Genomic DNA, 19,796 nt, shown 5'->3' with positions numbered 1-19,796 from the left:
CGCATCCCCAGCCGTATTTTTTTTATTTTTTTGTTAGAGTCTGTAAACAAGTCTGGATGGTGCCTGGCAAAATGCCAGAGGGAATGGTTTGTGAAGTAACACCAGCGAGCCATTAAGTGTGGAGATTTCTTATTGGTTGACTGATGTGTCTAGTTTATGCTAATTAAGATAAGCTGTGTGGAATGTATAAATACTGCTCCTGTCCTACAATAAACGGCTCCTACTCCTGCTGTATCAATCAACACAAGTCGTTCGTCACCCCCAGTTATTTTGCTGCAGCCGGACTGTGGCAGATGGTGGCCTGTACCGGGAGCCCCAGGACACTCGGGGGTAAGTTGACGAAAAAAAGCTGCCTGTCCGTAGATAGGACGGGAGCAAATCTGCTCGTCCCTAGGTAGATAGGGTGAGAGGAAAAATGGCCATTTTGAGAAAATGGAGAAGATTGATACAGTATGTTTGTGTCTTGTTTTGTCTAAGTGTATTGTATTGTCTTTATGATGAAAATATGGAAGGGGTATTAAGTAAATTGATAAGGGAAAGAGACACCCCAATGGAACCAAGAATAGTTAGGGCATGTGTTGACGGAAGCCCAGGAACTCTAGTAAGAAAGAAAAAGAAAGTTCAAAAGAAAAAGGATTATCAGGAAAAAAGTTGCAACAAAAGGCTATTACTAAATACTTTTCATTACCGGAGAGTGCATGAATCCATACGGTGGCTGCCACGTGCACAAGCGAATCATGGCGCAACAAGTACTTTCCAAGTGGCGGCAATCAGCTCTTCCACTGCCGCGAGCCCAAATCTAGACCTGACCTGGAGGCACAGTCTCCCAGGCTCTTGCTCCCTGTGCCCAGAAGCAATTTGAGTCCCGGACTCTCCCCAGGGCCATCTGGGGCTGCCCTGGACGCTACAGGAGGAAGACGGCCCATGTCCCTGAAGTTTGATCATTTCCAATGCCAATAACTAAGCTACAATGGTTCTCCCACACCTGGAGGCTGATGAGTAATGAGTACTATTAAGGCTTATTTCAAACGTAAAAAACCTTGAGATAATGTACTAAATTGTTCAGAAGGTTGTTTTCTTAGTGGAATGCTACAGGATTTTCTTTAGCCAGAGTTACGGAGTTCCTGCCTTCGTCCCAGTGCTGGTGAAAACGAGGGTGGAAGAATTTCCAGTGTTGCTGAAAACCAGAGGAGACTTCGGCTGAGAACCGGAGGAGACTTCGGATCAAGCTAGCTGCCTACGGGACTTACCTGGACTGTGATTTAAGCTAGCTGCCTGCAGAACTTACCTGGACTGTGATTTACCTGGACTGTGAGTTAATCTATTGAGACACTGCTTTACCTGGACTGAGACAACAAACTGTAATCTACAACAAATTGAAACTCGGTATCTTTGCTAACGGTGTCATTGCTGGTATAATTTTTTCCAAGGGCTTCTTGCATGGAGCCATCAATTGGCTTGGTATTGTGGCATTTCGTATCCTCCCTTTCTGTTTGTAGCAGGTTATTTATGGTGTTTCTGTAAAAACCACTATGGTCGTTATTTAAATTAAACAAAAGGGGGAAATGTTAGAGTCTGTAAACAAGTCTGGATGGTGCCTGGCAAAATGCCAGAGGGAATGGTTTGTGAAGTAACACCAGCAAGCCATTAAGTGTGGAGATTTCTTATTGGTTGACTGATGTATCTAGTTTATGCTAATTAAGATAAGCTGTGTGGAATGTATAAATACCGCTCCTGTCCTACAATAAACGCTCCTGTCCTACAATAAACGGCTCCTACTCCTGCTGTATCAATCAACACAAGTCGTTCGTCACCCCCAGTTATTTTGCTGCAGCCGGACTGTGGCATTTTTTAATTTTTATTTTTTTAGAGACAGAGTCTCAATGAGTTGCTTAACGTCTTGCCATTGTTGAGGCTGGATTTGAACTCGGGATCCTCCTATCTCAGCCTCTCTGGGATTCAGGCCAAGCCATCATGTCCGGCCCTTTTTTATTTTGAGACAGGGTCCCACTAAATTGTTGAGACTGGCCTTGAACTAACTTGAGATCCTCCTACCCCAGCTTGAGAGTTGCTGGAGTTACAAACTTGGACCACCTGGCCCAGCAAGAATGGGGCTTTCCAATACCCATGACCCAGTTTCAGTAATTGTCAACATATGGCCAACCTTATTTTGTTTATTCCTCCTAACCCCATTATTTAAATCAAATCTCAGGCAACATAACATCTCATCCAGATTTTATATGTATTTTTTTTTTCCACCAGGGATTGAACCTACAGGCATTTAACCACTGAGTCACATCCCCAAACCATTTTTAATTTATTTTAAGACAGGGTCTTGCTAAATTGCTGAGACTGGCTTGAACTTGCTATCCTCCTGCCTCAGCCTCCTGAGCTGTTGGGATTACAGCCCAGCAAAAATTGAAAAAGGTGAAGGAGACTTAAACATTGCCCTGCTAACTAGTTTTTTATTTCTTTATCTTAGCTTACTACAGGCAATTATGCTTAGAACAGAAGCCAAAGGGAAACTGTTCCCCAAAGCTCTGGTCCCTGGTGCCATGAGGATGCCAATGAACCTGAAGAACCAGATTTACCGCATAACTTTGGCCCTCAAGCCTGACTAAACATAAATGTGCATATCTTTACCAACCCTCCACCTTGGTTCTTCCACCATTTAATGCTTTGGTGGGTTTTTTTTTTTTTTGGGGGGGGGACATCAAGGATTGAACTCAGGGGCACTCTACCACTAAGCCACATCCCCAGCCCTATTTTGTATTTTATTTAGAGACAGGGTCTCACTGAGTTGCTTAGCGCCTCGCTTTGCTGAGGTTGGCTTTGAACTCTCGATCCTCCAGGCTTAGCTTCCTGAGCCACTGGGATTACAGGCGTGTACCACCAAGCTCGGCTGCTTCTGTGGGTTTTGGAAAGGCAGAATGGCTGAGACAGAATGTAAACTAGTGGGTATAAAGAAGTCGAAGGAGACCCAGTGATGTTTGGCCTCAATAACTGGAAGAGATACTGTTGATTTAGGGAAGAGTGGGTTTGGGAGAAAGGTCAGAAGCTCAGTTTAGGATGTGCGAAGCCTGAGAACCTCCACTGCCCCAGGATGCAGGATGTAGGAGTCTGGAGTTCAGGGGCTGTGTTTGGGCTGAAGATGGAAATTTAGATGGTGATAGCCTCAAGACAGAGTAATTTATGGCTTGAGTGGGACAGACAGGAAGACCAAAACCTAAGGCTTGGGGATGCCCAGGATTAAGAAATCAAGGAGACAGTACAAATATAATGCACCAATAAAAAAAAAAAAATGGAAAAAATCAGGAAGACAGAACTAGAGAACGTGACTGTCCTGGATAGTGACTTGTTATGAGAAAGTGCAATTAGTTCTGAGATCATAAAACTGACAGCCTCATCTAGTCTTAAGGAGGGGCACAGAGACAAAAGGAGGGCTCCAGGCAGTGGGCACAGCAGTGCAAAGGCCTGGCAGCAAGAAGTAACAGAGCCTAAGGACAAGACAGAGGACTAAAGCTGCTCTGTCTGCCAGGGAGGGGTGTGGTGAGAAGGAAATCCCGATTAGTCATCACCAAAAGATTTATCATCAGCCAAGCCCCGGTTTAGACCTGGTCCTGCCACCCTCTGTGACCCTGCCTTTCAGAGCCTCCATTTTCTCTCCTGTTACATCTTGACTCATACAAAAAGCTTGCATAGCAGTTGCTTTGGCCTAGCCCCAGCAAGCCCTCAGGAAGGATTAGCTGCAACTGTAGCCTCGTGTTCTGTGATCTTGTTATTTGAACTATTGTATTAATTATATTACTGAAGAGTCATTGCATAAAGATAGTGGTTAAAGATACAGGCTATGGAGCCTAGCTATTTAGGTTTAACCTCAGTTTACTTATCTGTAAAATGGGGATAATAAATAGCATCCATCCTATAGGACTACTGTGAGAACAAGCTAATATACATGAAGTGCTATAGAAGAGTGCTTATCAGTTTGTGTGTTTGTTTTGGGGGGGGTGTCAGGGATTGAATTTAGGGGCACTCGGCCACTGAGTCACATCCCCAGCACTATTTTGTGTTATTTAAAGACAGGGTCTCACTGAGTTGCTCAGCACCTCACTGTTGTTGAGGCTGGCTTTGAACTTGTTGTGATCCTCCTGTTTCAGCCTCCTCAGCCACTGGGATTACAGGCTTGCACCACTGCATCTGGCCAGTTGTTTGTTTTTGTCAGTATTATTTAAGGATGAGCAAGAGTCAACCAGCTGGGAGTCCAACTGGGCTCTAGGTTACAGGAACAGCATGGGCGCACACAGGCTAACAGCTGTCATTTTCTATGTTTATCACTTAATTCGGATAGAAGTAGCAACTCATGCTCCCATTTCACAGATGAATTGATTGTTCAGAGGCATCAAATCAGTTTTTGGGTTGCACAGTTATTATAGGGTTGAGCCAAAATTCAAATTAAAACCTACCCAATCTTCAGGAGAGAGTCTAAGTGCCATATAGACTGCTGAGGAACCCAGAAAAATAACTGGGCACACATAAGTTGGAGGTCCAAATTGTAGGGCAAAAAAGCCTCTAAAGGCAACATCAGCCAGTAGCACTGGCCCATGCCAGTATTCCCAGAGACTCAGGAAGCTGAGGCAGGAGGATCCAAGTTCAATGCCAGCCTCTGTAATGTACAGAGGCCCTAAGCAATTTAGCCAGACCCTACTCAAAAAGTAAAAAGGGCCGGGAGCTGTGGCGCACACCTGTAATCCCAACGGCTCTGGAAACTGAGACAGGAGGATCCTGTGTTCAAAGCTAGTTTCAGAAAGGGCGAGGCGCTGAGCAACTGAGCCAGACCCTGTCTCTAAATAAAATATAAAATAGGACTGGGGATGTGCTCAGTGGTGGAGTGCACCTGAGTTCAATCTCCGGTACCAAAAATAACAACAACAACAACAAAAAAAAAAACCCAAAAAACAAAAAAAGGAGTGGGTGGGGATATAGCTCAGTAATAGAGCCCCCCTGGGTTCAATTCCCAGCTTAAAAAAAGGGCATCAGCTGTAGTCTCAAACGTACCTTCAGGGTCCTTGGAACATATGTACTCAGAAAACTGGCTAAGGCCAAAGGACTTCCTGTATCCGAGCTTTCTTTAGAGACTGTCAGACTGAAGGCGACACTTTAGTGTCGTCCACGGGGAAAAAAAAAAATATGGAGATCCACGGACTCGGCTGCAGAAGGCAAGGGGTGACCACCATCTGGGATGCGGCAGGGGCCAGCAAAATCCAGTCTGCCTTAGCCCTTGCCACAGTTGCGAGTGTCTGTCCCCAGCTTGTAAGCCAAACAAAACTGGGGGCCTCTAGGTGCTGTTTGTCGCAAAAAAGTCAGGATAGGGGCTACTTGTTGAGTCTCTTTTGGAACGGAGTGAAGTCAGGCCTCGGGGCGAAAATTCACAGGACGCGGGGAAGGTTACCTTGGAGCTCCAGTTCGTTCACGCTGAGCAGTGAGAGAAGGCTCAGCACCGGAAACCTGCTGCGCTGAGTACTACCGGGCAGCCCGTTACGCTGGGGCGAGGCCGCCGCGCGCAGGCGCAGTTTTCAATGCCGGCTCTAGGACCGCGCGGATGACGCCCTGGCGCCTTGCAGTGTCTACGGCGAAAGCTGGGGCCTGAGTCATGGGCCCCGCCCTCCGGAGCCGGACGCAGCGGGAGGCCCGGGAGTAGCAGACCACAGACAACCCGACCTCCGGACGTGTAAGTGAGGCGGTGACCGCCGGGCCCAGACCCCCCACCCCCTGCATACCGCAATCCCGAGTTCAGCAGCCCCCAGACCCAGCAAGACCCTAAAGCCCCGGCTTCAGGGGTCCGAGGACCCATTATCTCAGATTCCAACCCCTAGGCCTGATCTATCCTCATTTTCCCGTCCGGCGGACTCCTCCCCATCCTCGGTCTCAGGATCTAAAATACAAGCCCATAGATTTGAGGTGCACCCCTTAAATTCTCCCTTGGGGCGTCCAGAACCACGGTCTAGGATCCATGCCCCCAGTTCCAGTGCGGATCTTGATGTCTCGGGCCTCTAGACTCTGACTTCGGACTCGAACCCTCAGACCCAGGGTGACTTTGTAGTCCCGTTGCCGAGAGTATCCAATTGCACAAAGCCACATTCGGAATTTCCTAAACCCTCGCCCCCGGTGGCCTCCTGGCCAAGGGTTCCCGATCCGCGAGCTCGACTCGCCGAAGACCCCCAGGTTCAATTCCGGGGCTCTGGATCTCAGATTCGAGCGCCCAGACACACCGGGTACCACTGCCACCACAAGGGGACGCCATCTGGAGATCTCGCGGTAGACCTGTGCCCATCCCCTTAACGATGTCTATACACGCACTCAACCCAAAGTCCCTCAAGCTCGACAGGTACCTTTTAGACCCGGGGTTTCAATCCTAAGCCTTCTTCCTCCCTACCCCACCCAAACGAAAACCACCCTCTATCAGAAGCCCAGACCCCTAGCCGTAGGATCGGCCTCCACCCGAGGCCTCAGGTTCTTCTCCTAGGAACTGCAGCCGGAAATGCGTAATTTTGTGGGAGAGGGAGGACTCAAGGGCGAGGCAGCTACCTGACCCCCTTCTCCCCTTCAGGAGCCAGTCGCAGTCATGTTCCTGGTTAACTCGTTCTTGAAAGGCGGCGGAGGCGGCGGCGGCGGAGGAGGGGGCGGGGGCCTAGGTGGGGGCCTGGGGAATGTGCTCGGAGGCCTGATCAGCGGCGCGGGGGGCGGCGGCGGCGGAGGAGGAGGAGGAGGAGGTGGTGGAGGCGGTGGAACTGCCATGCGCATCTTGGGCGGAGTCATTAGCGCTATCAGGTGAGGCGGGGTCTGGAGGGGCGTGGTCCAACACGCATAGAATGGGATAAACGTGGAGAGTGGTCGGGGCGCTTGAATTAGGGTGGGCTGGCCTGGGCAGGAAGATGGCCTTAAGAAGAGGGCCCTAATGAGGCTGATGTCACCTTGTGGTTGCGGGGCTTGTCATGGGCGTGGTCCCCTTATGCGGGTCAATACTTGTGGGCTCTAAGGGGGCCGGTCTGGTGCTGGTGGAGGAGGGGGGTACTTAATGGAAGGTGCAGCTTTTATTAGATAATCTTGAAATTAAAGTTCTAGAGGAAAACCAATGAGTCTGGATGACACTTAGTAGGGGCGGTACTTGACATAGGTAAAATCTGCTGTCCTAGGTGAGTTAGTGGGCCCAGGAGAGGTCAAGATCTAATGGAATAGGGGAAATGGCCAAGAAGGAGCTGGGCCTGTTAGAGAACTGGTTACATTCACAGAGAAAAATGCCCTGGCAGGGTGGGGCAGGTTGTCTGTTGATGCCTAATTAGCCTTCATCAACAAGCAGTGAACCCTCAAAGCAATAGAGCCTAACGGATCTGGGTTAGGATGCTGGGAAAACAGACATTCAGAAGTGATGGAGAAGGGTCCTGGGAAGATAGGACCTGAAGAGGATTAAGCCCTGGGAAGCCGGGGCAGAGCCTTTGTGAAGAGTCTTTGAAGGGGTGTTGTGAATGAAGTGGGCAGGATTTCAGGTTGACAATTGAGTGTGACCAAGATGATTCTGACATCTGCCATTGGATGGATGTGCCTTGGCAGGAATGGATTCCACTGTGGGGGTGGGACTGTGGGATGTGGCTGGCCTGATAGAGTGAGAGGAGAGGCAGAACTAGGGATCTGTGGATTGGGGTAGGTGAAGACAGGGACAGATGAAGATGAAGGGACCAGGTAAGGCGGGTGGGAGGTTGGGATTTCGGGGTTGGGGGTTGGCGTTGGAGATTCTGAGGGCTTTGCCCGTTGGAGGCCCCGCCCCCCCGCACTAACTCCTCCTTATCTCCTCTTAGCGAGGCGGCTGCACAGTACAACCCCGAGCCTCCGGTAAGCGGCCCTCCACAACCAGAGACCCCGCTTCTTCTGGGCTTTTTCCATCCCTGCTCCTATAAATAAGCCTCCCCTCCCCCTCTTATGAAATTTCTCTGTCATTAAGTCCCTCCCTTGCCAAGTCCCCAAACTAGCCATGGGTTTCAGCCGTGCCACATATACTTCCTGTTCACTAACCACTGCTTGTCCTCTGATCTTTAGGCTGCCTGGCCCACTCACTTTCTCACCAGCAGTGCTTGGGTATGGGGAGCCAAGGTACCCTTCCCCATATCTCCTCTGAGATCTTCTCCCTCCGCAGCCCCCGCGCACCCATTACTCCAACATTGAGGCCAACGAGAGTGAGGAGGTCCGGCAGTTCCGGAAACTCTTTGCCCAACTGGCTGGAGATGTAAGTAACCTGGGGACCCTGGCTCTGTCCTAATCCTTCCATGTCTTTCCCTTGGACTATTCTTGTACACATATATTTGATTGACAATCCCAAAGTTCTCGTTCTCCTTCATAACCCATCTAGACCCCTTTCAGTCTTCCCCTGACGTGCCCCTGATTTCTGCCCTCAGGATATGGAGGTCAGTGCCACGGAACTCATGAACATTCTCAACAAGATCGTGACCCGCCGTGAGTGTCCAGGGTCAATGCATGGGGCAGGTTTAGAGGCCTAGGTGCTGGGGTGGCTGTGATCTGTGGCCTCTGATCTTCAACATGTTCCCCACAGACCCTGATTTGAAAACTGATGGTTTTGGCATTGACACATGTCGAAGCATGGTGGCTGTGATGGATGTATCCTTTTGGGCTCAGACTAGGGAAGGACATGGATAAAGAGGGAATTTCTTTTCTCTCTCTTTCCTTTTTTTTCTCTCTCCTTCTCCCCCCTACCCTTTCTTTCTTGAACCCAGGGATGCTTTACCACTGAGCTACATCCAACCTTTTGTATTTTTTGAGACAGGGTCTTGCTAAGCTGCTTTGAGCTTCACTAAGTTGCTGAGACTGGCCTTGAACTTATAATCCTCTTGCCTCAGCCTCCTGAGTTGCTGAAATTACAGGTGTGCATCACCAGGCCTGACTTAAGGGGAATTTTCTGAGAGTATGTTTGGGACTGCTTTCATACCCAGTGACATGAACTTGCATATATCAGAAAATACCCCAGAGACACGTAGCAATAAATAACATCACCTGGCACTTTACTTAGGTTAATTGTCTGCACCTCACAGACACCCTGATGGATGGGAAAATTATTATACTACATTTTATAAGTAAGGAAACTGAGGCTCAAAGAGAAGCAAACATTTGTCTGAAATTATAAAGAAGAGTAAATGAGAGAATAGGAATTTGGACACAGGACTTTTGAGCTTGAGAATCCAAGCTGATAACACTTACATGTACATAAATTCACAACACATGCCATATACCACATATGATGTGGTATATGAAGCATATACACAGAAGTGCATGTGGGCTAGTGATGTAACTCAGTGGTACAGTGCTTTCTTACCATACATGAGTCCCTGGATTCAATCTCCAGCACTAAATATGTGACCATGTCACTAGCTGATCTTGGGTACAGGCACACCTAGAACATAGGGCAATATATAAATATGAATTCACATCATGATCATACATATATTCCATAGGGTGAAACAATACCAGCTCTACTTCTTAGCAAGTTCCTGACCCTCTCTGTGCCTTGGTTTTCTTGCCTGCAAAATGGGCACAGTAGTGCATATCTGTAAACCCAGCTACACCAGAAGCTGAGGCAGGAGGATTATAAATTCAAGGCCAGCCTCAGCAATTTAGTGAGACACTGACTCAAAATAAATAAAAGGATTGGGGGCATAGTTCAATGGTAAAGCCCTTCTGGGTTCAATCCCTAGTACCAAAAAAAAAAAAAAAAGAAAGAAAAAATGATGACTGACACTGGAATTATATGCAAAAGATTGATTCAGCACAGTGTATAGCATAAGTGGTCTATACACATCAGCTGTTACTGTGATCTGACTCTGACTTTTCAGTTTTGAATCTATTTTCTTCTCTGGAAGTAATCCAGGTAGGGCTGGGGTTCTGAGGACTTAGTGAGAAAAGTGATGTTCCTGAATAGCTTACCACAATATCTGGAATATACTAAGTAACTTAATAAGTCTTAACCATTGTTGTTAATTGAGAATTTATTAAATGCCAGGCTCTAAGCTAAGGGCTTTATATCAATATCTCATTCAGTTTTGGTGTGTGTGTGTGTGTGTGTGTGTGTGTGAGAGAGAGAGAGAGAGAGAGAGAGAGAGAGAGAGAGAGAGAGAGACTGGGGAGTGAACCTAGGGCCTCACACATGCTTAGCAAGTGCTCTACCATTGAGCTACATTCCTAACAGATACTTGTTAAAATTTTAAGACACTAGGGGTTTTTTATTTCTGTTTTTTGGTACTAGGGATTGAGCCCAGGGGCATTGTACCACTATGCTGTATCCCTGGCCCTTATTTAATATTTTGAGTCAGGGTCTTGCTAAGTTATTGAGTGCCTCGCTAAATTGCTGAAGTTGGTTTGAACTCATGATCCTCGTGCCTCAGCCTCCTGAGTTTCTGGGATTACAGGCATGCGCCACCATGCCTGTTTTTTACATGTCCTAACACATATTAAATCAAGGTACTATCTAAAATTTTATAAACCAGGCACAGTGGCACACACCTATAATCCCAATGACTCAGGAGGTAGACAGGCAGGAGATCCCAAGTTCAGACTAGCCTGGACATCTTAGGAAGACCCTATCTCAAAATAAAATGTAAAAGGCTGGGGATGTGGCTCAATGGTAGAGCATTTGCCTGGCTTGCATGAGGCCCTGGGTTTGATCTTAGTACTGGGGGGAAATGGAGCAGAGAGTGCTAGGGATATATATCAGTGGTTGGTCTGGTGTTTGCCTACCATACATGAGGGCATAGGGTAGCTGTGATCTCTGGCCTCTGATCTTCAACCTGTTCCCCCACAGACCCTAATCTGAAAACTGATGGTTTTGGCATTGACACGCCATAGCACGATGTCGATCATATATATAAATGAGGACATAATTCTTTTTAGGTGAAGAATTTGTAGTTTGAAGAAGCACAATATAATTTCCCATGGTTATGTTAAAAGAGAGTCTTGGGGATATAGCTCAATGGTAAAGTGCCCTTGGGTCTAATCCCTAGTATCATGTGAATGTGCGCGCGCGCACACACAGTCACCAAAAAAAAAAAAAGAGAGAGAGAAAGATGTGTAGATAAAATGAAAAATAAAACCACACCCCATGTGACATGATGGATGTTGAATGGGAGCTGGCATTTTAGTCCAGGTTCCTGAATTTATAATATTGTCATGTGTCTAGTGCATATAGTATGCATATCTGTGTACAGCTGTCATGGTGTTCTTAACAACCTCTTGCCAGAGTGACACCACAGGCAAGCTGGGCTTCGAGGAATTTAAGTATCTGTGGAACAACATAAAAAAGTGGCAGGTGAGTGGCAGTCTTTGAAATTTCCTAGCACCCAAGACCCCCAATCCATGGAAGCACCATGTCCCATGATGCTCAATCAGACTCTATCCTATCTCCACAGGCCATATACAAACAGTTTGACTTTGACAGATCAGGGACCATCTGCAGCTCTGAACTCCCAGGGGCCTTTGAGGCAGCAGGTAGGCCAGGGACATGATGGTGTTGGGGGTGGGATTGATGAGGTAGTTGAATCCTGGGAATTAGAGTAGGTTGGGCCACATGGCCTTCATACCTAAGAGACTGAACCATTTTCAGGATTCCGCCTGAATGATCATCTCTACAACATGATCATCCGGCGCTACTCTGATGAGGAAGGAAATATGGATTTTGACAACTTCATCAGCTGCTTGGTCAGGCTGGATGCCATGTTCCGTGAGTAACACTCCAGCTCTCTTCCCGGGCAGGGATTTGTTAAAGGTCTGTTCTCCAAAGTTTCCTCTAAGCCTGACTTTGAGCTGTGCAGTGCTAGGGGCAGAGCAGTGATGGAAACAGCCCCAGTTCTTGTCCTTACAGAGTTTATATTCCACTAGTAAGCCACAAGCAGTGACAGTTGAGACTGGTACTGCTGGGATGGGGAGCCTTTTCAGAGTGATCAGGATTATGAGGGGAAGCTCAGGGGAGAGTGTGGTCAGATTGTGCTTGGGGATAGCCCCAGGGAGTGCCTTTCACAATGAGGAGGTACCTGAGGGGGGGGGGGTCAGGGAGACCGCCTTGGAGGGGAGGGCACATGTGAGGGAGGGATGAGGAAAAATGAATGTAGTGAGAGCGCAGGGAGCAGTGTTGCAAGCCAAGGAAACAGTCTGTGTAAAAGCTTTGAAGGGAAAGAGGAAATGGTGCTTTGGGTGCTTTTTTGGTAGACTCTTAGTTCAAAGCATGTTGAAGAGCGGGTAGTTGAGCGGGGCACGGGAATAGGAGGGTTGGTAGGAAGTAGGGACTAGGTCATGAGGGCTTGCTTTTCTTTTTTTCTTTTTTTTTTTTTTTTTGGTGCTGGAAGTCAAACCTGGGACCTTGCACATGCTAAGTACATGCTTTACCACTGAGCTATACCCAGCCTTTTTTGGGGGGAGGGCGGGTACTGGGGATTTAACTTAGGGGCACGTGACCACTGAGCCACAACCCCAGCCCTGTTTTTTTTTTGTATTTTATTTAGAGAAAGTGTCTCACTGGGTTGCTTAGCACCTCATTTTTTGCTGAGGCTAACTTTGAATTCGCTATCCTCCTGTCTCAGCCTCCCAAGCCACTGGGATTACAGTTACGTGCCACTGCACCCAGCTTTATGAGCATTAATGTACTGAATCCTTAAGACATTCCTGTAGATGTAGAAATTATTATTCTTATTATTTTTTTTAAAGAGAGAGAGAGAACATTTTTAAAATATTTATTTTTCAGTTTTCGGTGGACACATCTTTATTTTTTATTTTATGTGGTGCTGAGGAATGAACCCAGCACCCTGCGCATGCCAGGCGAGCGAGTTACCGCTTGAGCCACATCTCCAGCCCATATTATTTTTTTGTAAATATTTTTAGTTGATTAATTGACTTTATTTTATTTATTTATTTTTTATATGGTGCTGAGGATCAAACCCAGTGTCTCACATATGCTATGCAAGTATTCTACCACGGAGCTACAACCCCAGCCCTACTGTCCTTATTTTATGGAGGAGGAACCTAGGATTCAGGGAAGCAAAATTATGTAACTGCAGCCACTCAGCTAGGAAGTTGGAAAATCAGAATTTGAACTTGGGTCTGTCTGAGATCTGAACTGAATAGAGTGAGAGGAGGCAGGAGCAACGGGCATGGTCAGGCCATGCAGGGCTGTGAATGCCAAGTCCAGGGGTGACCAGACTCTACCAGTGACATTGGAGAGCTTTGACAAGTTTTAGGCAGGAGAGAGACAGGCTCAGGTTTGGCTTTAGGAAGATCCTTTGGCCTCCCAAGAGCCCAGGGTAGACAGTGCATTAAGAATTGAAAGAGGCTAGGTGCAGTGATGCGGGAGGCCAGGGCAGGAGGATCATGAACTCAAAGCTAATCTCAGCAATTTAGTCAAGCCCTAAGCAACTTAGTGAAGACCTTTTCAAAATAAAAAATAAAAGGGCTCGCTCGGGATGTGGCTCACTGGTTAAGTGCCCCTGGGTTCAATTCCTGGTACCAAAAAAAAAAAAAAAAAAAAGATTGAAAGAGAAAAAGTAGAAGATAGAGGGAGTGGACAATAGGGCATATAATGTCCAAAGTTATACATGAGAAGGCCCAAACCAGGCACAGTGGTACACACCTGTAATCCAGCTACCAGAAGGCTGAGGCAGGAAGATCTTAAATTGACACCATCCTGGGCGACTTAGCAAGGCCTTGTCTCAAAATGAAATATAAAAGGCTGAAAGTATAATTTATCTCAGTGGTAGAGAGCCCCGGGTTCAGTCCTTAGTACTACCGAGAGAGAGAGAGAGAGAAGGCCCAAGAAATGGCCCTTGGATTTTCTAGCAAGAAGACCAGTAGTAACTGTGATGAGTGCAGTGTCCAGGACACCATGTGTGTAGATGCCTGCCTGGTGACAGCTGTGAGTGATGTGAGTGGGGGAAGAGACAATGTGGCCCTGTTTGCATCAGTTTAACTGTAGGTAGGAACCTAAAGTCAGTTTCAGCAGTGGGGATCGCACCAGATTTGGGGGGCAGGAATTGGAGTCTGCAGAGCCTCCCCAATATCCTGTTGGTGGAGACTGGAGAGAATGGAGCATAGATGTTAGTAGGAGGCTTGGGGTTCCAGTCCCAATTTCTTCCCTTTATTTTTCTTTTTTTTTTTTTAAGAGAGAGAGAGAGAATTTTAATATTTATTTTTTAGTTTTCGGCGGACACAACATCTTTGTATGTGGTGCTGAGGATCGAACCTGGGCCGCACGCATGCCAGGCGAGCGCGCTACCGCTTGAGCCACATCCCCAGCTCTCTTCCCTTTCTTATGTTGTGACCCAGAGCATGTCACTTCACTTCTCTGTACTTCATTTTTAAATGACAATCACTGGGCTTGATGGTACATGACTGGGGAGACTAAAGAAGGAGGATTGCAAGAAGGAGGCCAGCCTGGGCAACATAGGGAGTCCCTGCCTAAAAAAAAAGAAAGGATTCGGGATGTAGCTCAGTGGTAGAGTGGCCCTGCTCAATCTCCAATACTAACCACTTATCTCACAGAATTGGATTCAATGAGTTAATATATGAGAAACACTTTGCACAATGTTTGGCACAGAGTAAATGAGCCAGCTATGACTTTTTTATCATCCCATTGAGTAGTATATCATTATCATAATCTCCCCATCCCCCATATAAAAGTATCCTTTCTTTCTCCTCCAGGTGCCTTCAAATCTCTTGACAGAGATGGCACTGGACAAATCCAGGTGAACATCCAGGAGGTAAGAACCCCCTTTCTTAGGTGTGGGTACTTAGAGAGACTCTGTCCCTCAGTCCTGTATACCAGCTCAGAACTCTGCCCCCCCCCCCCATCCTATTTTCCCGACAATCCCTGAGTGTAGGCAGAGAAGGGGGTCTGGTATTCTGGGGTTCCCTGCTCCTCACTCTGTGCCTTTCTCTCTCCAGTGGCTACAGCTGACTATGTATTCCTGAATGGCAATCCCAGACCTGTCCCCTCACTGCCTCGCCATTGGAGCCACCCCAGATCCTGGGTTTCTCCCAAGGCCCAGCCTGTCTGCAGTCACTTCTTCATAGGTCCTGCTACCCACAGACCTTTCCTTCACCCAGTCCTTGAAACCCAGTTTCTTAGGCAATAACCAGGGCCCATCATGCCCCAACATGCCATACCCTGAGTGTTACCCAAGCTCTAAGACATTCTAGTATGTTCTGCCCAAGGGTCACCCAACCCCACCACACCCATCTCACACACTCTCCATTACCTCTTTCCTATATCTGTGCCAAGCCAAATACTCAAGTGGCTTCCATGCCCCAAGGCCCTGTCTCAGTTCTGAGAAGATCACTCCAGTTCCCACACACCCTGGCACACTCATTCAAATTACCATCCAAGCAGCCAAATAAACTCCAGGCCATTGCAGGCCTACACACCCCAGTGCCTTTGCCTGTACTCTGCTTACAGCCTGCCAGGCCCAGGAGGAAATAAATGTATCTCAGTTGCTGCTCCCTATTCGATCTGCCTCCTGTTCTGGGAGTCAAGGGGTGGTTTGGGCTCTGGGGAAGAGAAAGTCTTGGGAGTAGGATAGGTGGGGTAGGGTGGTTTTGTCTATCTCCATGCCTATCCTCAAGATCTGCATATCGCCCAGAGCCTGGTTCTTGCAGAGAATCCCATACAGGCCCTACGGAGCCTGAGGCTGAGACCCAAAAGCCCAAGTGGTCTCTGCTTCTCCTTCCAGAGCCTGAGCTTGTAGGAGGTGTCAGTGCCCTCTGGATTCTGCCCCCCAGAGTCATGTTTGCTCCTCTTTCAGCTTTGTTCTTTAAGCCAGTCTCTGTCATCACTTCCCTCTGCCTCTTACTATGTCATGGGCTGTGCTCAGTGGCTTCCTCCCTCAGTGGGTCTCTGCAGGGCGAGGGGCTGCCATCTGGGTTACAAAGCCCCTGGATACCATTCCAGGTCCCCAAACCCCGAAAAGCAGTCCAGGGGTGCTGTCTGAAGCCATCAGCAACATCCTGGTCCAGCATGGGAGATCAAGGGCCAGGGTAATGGACTGTCCACAGGGCAGACATTCCTGGCTGGTGGGAGGATGGGCTGGGACACACACACACACACACAAGAGGCCAGAGCTGCGTTGGGTTCCCAAGAAGCCAATTTATTGATGTTTATCCAAGTCCCTTAGGTCCTCCAAACTTCTTGGTCTCACTTCTTGTGGGGGAAGGAGGCCCAGCCAAGGCAGTACAAGCTGTAGACACTGCCTGGGATGGGAGAGTGGGGGATACAGAGTGAGACCCTAATCTCCCCTCCAGACCTCATCTCCCACTTTTAAGCCCCCCTACAGGTTCCCCAACACCATCCTGGAGCCCAGCCCTAGTTCAGAGGTCAGCTCCCTTTCCAAACAGGACCCCTGGTGGAACCCCACCCTACTCCCCACCTCCCACCCTGAAGGCTTTGATCAGGACCAGAGAAGGGGCTTTGTCCTCAGCTTCTACCTGGGCCCCAGACCCATCACTAGTCCAGCTCCCTTGCGGAGACAAACCCAACTCCTAAGTAGCCAGCCTTGACTCCAGTCCCATCCACCAAACCTGGCCAGCTGAGGACTCAACCCCTTCCCAAATTGCTAATCCCCAGCTCAGACACTAGCAAAGGCCCCGCCCAAATGCCAACAGGAACCAGCCCCCTTTTCCACAGGTAGCTCAGGACCAGCAAGCCCAGCACTCACCCCCCAGAGTCAGCATCATGGTCAGTCGGTACAGGATGTTGTCAGTTCCCCCGCCCTTCAAGTGCACTGGGAGGTCATTGTCCGCCTGAGTGTGGGAGTGAGGAGTGAGAACGGATGCTGGCTGCCTCACTGACCTCAACCCCAGGCCCTGCTCAGAGACCAAGCCTGCAGCCCTGGCTCTTCCCCACCCTGCCTACCTGGAAGAGTTTCTGTTTCTCGGGCACTCGGTTCTGAAAGTGGTGCCTGGTGGTTGAGCTGAAGGAGCGAATCAACGCCTGGGAGACCTGAGGGTACAGCAGGTGGATGGGTTGGAGGCAGCTGGAGGGTCATCCCTAAATGGGGCTGGTGAGGCCTGTACTCGGGGACCAGTCTATCCCTAAAGTGACCTAAAAATAAGATTCAACTGCCAGTGAGGGCAGGGAAGGAGGGGCCTATCAAGAAAGGCCTGGAAGAAGAGTCTTAGTGCCTGGAGAGGACGGCTTAAGGTTAGAAGGCTGGCTGGACGGTCCTGGAAGGCAAGAGGACACAAAAAGGGGACTCCTGTTCTGGAAATCCAAGTCCTGAGATAATGAGGGGTGGGGGTTAGACTAGGTCCCTCGGACGTTTCTAGGTTGTCTAAGAAATCCCAAGTAGGGGTAGGGGTCTCAGTGATGCAAAGGGAATCCTGAATGAAGGAGGTTTAAATCCGGGGATCTGGGCCATGTTAGAGGTCCTGGCTGTCTCAGAAGATTAGGTTTTGGAGGAGGGTCCCAAACCCTGAAGGGGGCTCACGTTCCAAGACCCCAGATCTTGGAATGTTTAAGGAGTCACGGGTTATGGCAAGGGCTTCTGGGTTGGGGGCTCCGGCCCAGTCCTTGGGGTCCCTCACCCGCAAGGCCCTCATTCTGCGTCCTCCTCTTCGGCTGGAGTCACCTCCCCTCTCCGCCCAAGGACACACGGTGCCCTCCTCCTGGTGCCCTCCCCCTCCCGGGGAATCCAAGCCACGCCCCCTGCGTACGCGGCGGGGCAGCTGGCTGGGGACCTGGCCTCGCCCAGCTCTTGACAGCTGAGGATGTGACCTCCGCCCGGGCTGCGCTGGGGGCGGGGAGCCCAGCAAATCGGATTTTCCAATAGGCACGCCCGGCCCACGCCGTGAAGGAAGCCTCCCTCTGCTTTCTCGGGATTTCTGTGGGTCCAACAGGAGAGGAAAGCCGCGCCCAGGAATGCACGTTTGGGTGGTTTGCGGGGCCAGGGCAGTCCCCCCCCCCCCATCTCTGCCCTGGAGTTTGGTTACGGAAGAGCGAGTACGGGCAGTGACTGCACCTCAGAGATTTAGTTTCCGCATTGGTAATACGAGGGCAAGTCGGGATCTTCCTAGAGTTTGTTGAAAGCAGTAAATGAGCTCATATGAGATACGAGAGCATAACTGAGCCTACACAGTAATTGCAGAGAAAAACCATGGCCATTATTTTTAGCGGTAAAGTATATATGTGTGTATGTATGCATATGTGTGTATATGTATTCCTACCCCCCCACACACACACTTTCTTTTTCTTTTTCTTCCCCCCCCTCCCACTCCTCCTCCTCCGTTGGAGTCCAGGGTCTAGTGCATAAGGCTGGGCAGGTGCTCCACCACTGACTGAGCTACATGCTCCCAGCCTCACTGCCTGCCCCTCCAAAAAAAAAAAAAAAAAAAAAAAAATTCTTACTTGTAATTGGACCCAGGAGATCACATATACCAGTCAAGCAGTCAAGCTCTCTACCACCAAACTACATCCCCAGTCCTTTTATATGTTTTTAAGAAGACAGAGTCTTCTTAAATTGAACTGCTTGTCCCTGAACTTGTGATCCTCCTGCCTCAGCCTCCCCAGTAGCTGGGGTTACAGATGGGTGTCTAAATGTGTTTATACTTGATTTCTTTCTTTTTTGTACTAAGGATTGAACCCAGGTGCACTCTCCCATGGAGCTACATCCCTACTTCTTTTTATTTTGAGTTACCAGGGCTGGCCTAGAACTTGTGATCCTCCTGCCTCAGTCTCCCAAGTGGCCACTGTACCATACTAAACAATGTATTTTAAAGCAAATGCCAATATCATATCTCATATTTAAATGTTACCCTACAGAGTGCAGGCAGGGAAGCAGACAATTGGCCATTGGAAGAGTGGGTGTGTGGTGGGAGTCTGGGTACTTCAGGGCAAAAGGCTTCCTACCATCTGAGTCACAGGATCACTGGGAGTTTGCAGAAGAAACGATTGATCCATGTATGACCTTTTGGATCATAGGTGACCCAAAGGGTAATACATTTTTTTCCCAGAACTGGGGATGGAGCCCAGGGGTGCTTTACCCTAGCCATTTTATTCTTAAGGGTTTCACTAAATTGCCAAGTGCTGGCCTCAAACTTGCACTTAGCCTCTCTGAGTCACCGCTTCGGCCTCCCTCCTGGTATTACTGACATGTGCCACCATGTTCAGTAATAAAACTTTCCTTATCTCACCAAGAGGACCATGGTTACAGCCTGGACAAGGATTAACCCATAGGTGCCAGGATGTGTGGAACAATATCTTCATGTAAAAAGCAATGAAGCCCCAAATCTTGGAGGAATCTCTAAGGTTTTGTACACAAAACTTGGAGTGGTTTGTTTACATACCAAAGACTGGAGTGCCAGCCTTTCCAGGAGGGAGGTGACAAATTCCTCTTTATTGTTAATATTATTATCTTTTTTTTTTTTTTTTTTTTTTTTTTTTGTACAAGGGATCGAACCCAGAGGCACTTAACCAATGAGCCGCATTCCCAGCCCTTTTTTATTTTTTATTTTGAGACAGGGTCTTGTTGAATTGCTGAATCTGGCCTCGAATTTGTGATCCTCAGCCTACCAAATTGCTGGGATTACAGGCGTGGGCCACCACATCTGGCACCTGTGTGTGAGGAGGTAGATTCTAAAAGTCAATGCCTAAGGTGAAAATAACATGTTGTTCAAACTTTTCCTGAGCCAAGTGTGGTGGTGCATACCTGTAAATCCAGTGTCTCAGGAGCGTGAGGCAAGAGCACGGCAAGTTCTTTCATGGG

General features: G+C 48.5%; 2 protein-coding genes across 2 annotated transcripts; one reads left to right on the top strand and one right to left on the bottom strand.

Moving 5' to 3' along the window:
• The first annotated feature begins 5,628 nt into the window (after positions 1-5,628).
• Capns1 (calpain small subunit 1) lies at positions 5,629-15,544 on the top strand. The gene is made up of 11 exons (XM_027941334.3): positions 5,629-5,728; positions 6,608-6,828; positions 7,854-7,887; positions 8,189-8,278; positions 8,448-8,505; positions 8,603-8,667; positions 11,297-11,365; positions 11,466-11,544; positions 11,660-11,776; positions 14,743-14,801; positions 14,986-15,544. The coding sequence occupies exons 2-11, from the start codon at positions 6,623-6,625 to the stop codon at positions 15,010-15,012; spliced, it is 804 nt and encodes a 267-aa protein (XP_027797135.2). The 5' UTR covers positions 5,629-5,728; positions 6,608-6,622; the 3' UTR covers positions 15,013-15,544.
• Positions 15,545-16,163: 619 nt separating this feature from the next.
• Positions 16,164-17,726, bottom strand: Cox7a1 (cytochrome c oxidase subunit 7A1). The gene is made up of 4 exons (XM_027941366.2): positions 17,620-17,726; positions 16,949-17,035; positions 16,752-16,836; positions 16,164-16,287 (listed from the first exon to the last, which is right to left on the bottom strand). The coding sequence occupies exons 1-4, from the start codon at positions 17,632-17,634 to the stop codon at positions 16,232-16,234; spliced, it is 243 nt and encodes an 80-aa protein (XP_027797167.1). The 5' UTR covers positions 17,635-17,726; the 3' UTR covers positions 16,164-16,231.
• Between the last annotated feature and the right edge of the window lie 2,070 nt (positions 17,727-19,796).

The sequence above is a fragment of the Marmota flaviventris genome, chromosome 18, assembly GCF_047511675.1.
Source record: "Marmota flaviventris isolate mMarFla1 chromosome 18, mMarFla1.hap1, whole genome shotgun sequence".
In the NCBI taxonomy this organism is placed as follows: Eukaryota; Metazoa; Chordata; class Mammalia; order Rodentia; family Sciuridae; genus Marmota; species Marmota flaviventris.
This window is presented reverse-complemented; position numbering and strand designations above follow the sequence as displayed.

Excerpts from the sequence above, each read along its gene's own strand:
- Cox7a1 (XM_027941366.2), bottom strand. Across the intron at positions 16,837-16,948 it reads AGAAACAGAAACTCTTCCAG|GCGGACAATGACCTCCCAGT; the intron begins GTAGGCAGGGTG and ends TCCCACACTCAG. Across the intron at positions 16,288-16,751 it reads CATGATGCTGACTCTGGGGG|GCAGTGTCTACAGCTTGTAC; the intron begins GTGAGTGCTGGG and ends CTCCCATCCCAG.
- Capns1 (XM_027941334.3), top strand. The coding sequence starts at position 6,623 with ATGTTCCTGGTTAACTCGTTCTTGAAAGGCGGCGGAGGCGGCGGCGGC. Across the intron at positions 8,506-8,602 it reads CAACAAGATCGTGACCCGCC|ACCCTGATTTGAAAACTGAT; the intron begins GTGAGTGTCCAG and ends TGTTCCCCACAG. Across the intron at positions 14,802-14,985 it reads TCCAGGTGAACATCCAGGAG|TGGCTACAGCTGACTATGTA; the intron begins GTAAGAACCCCC and ends TTCTCTCTCCAG.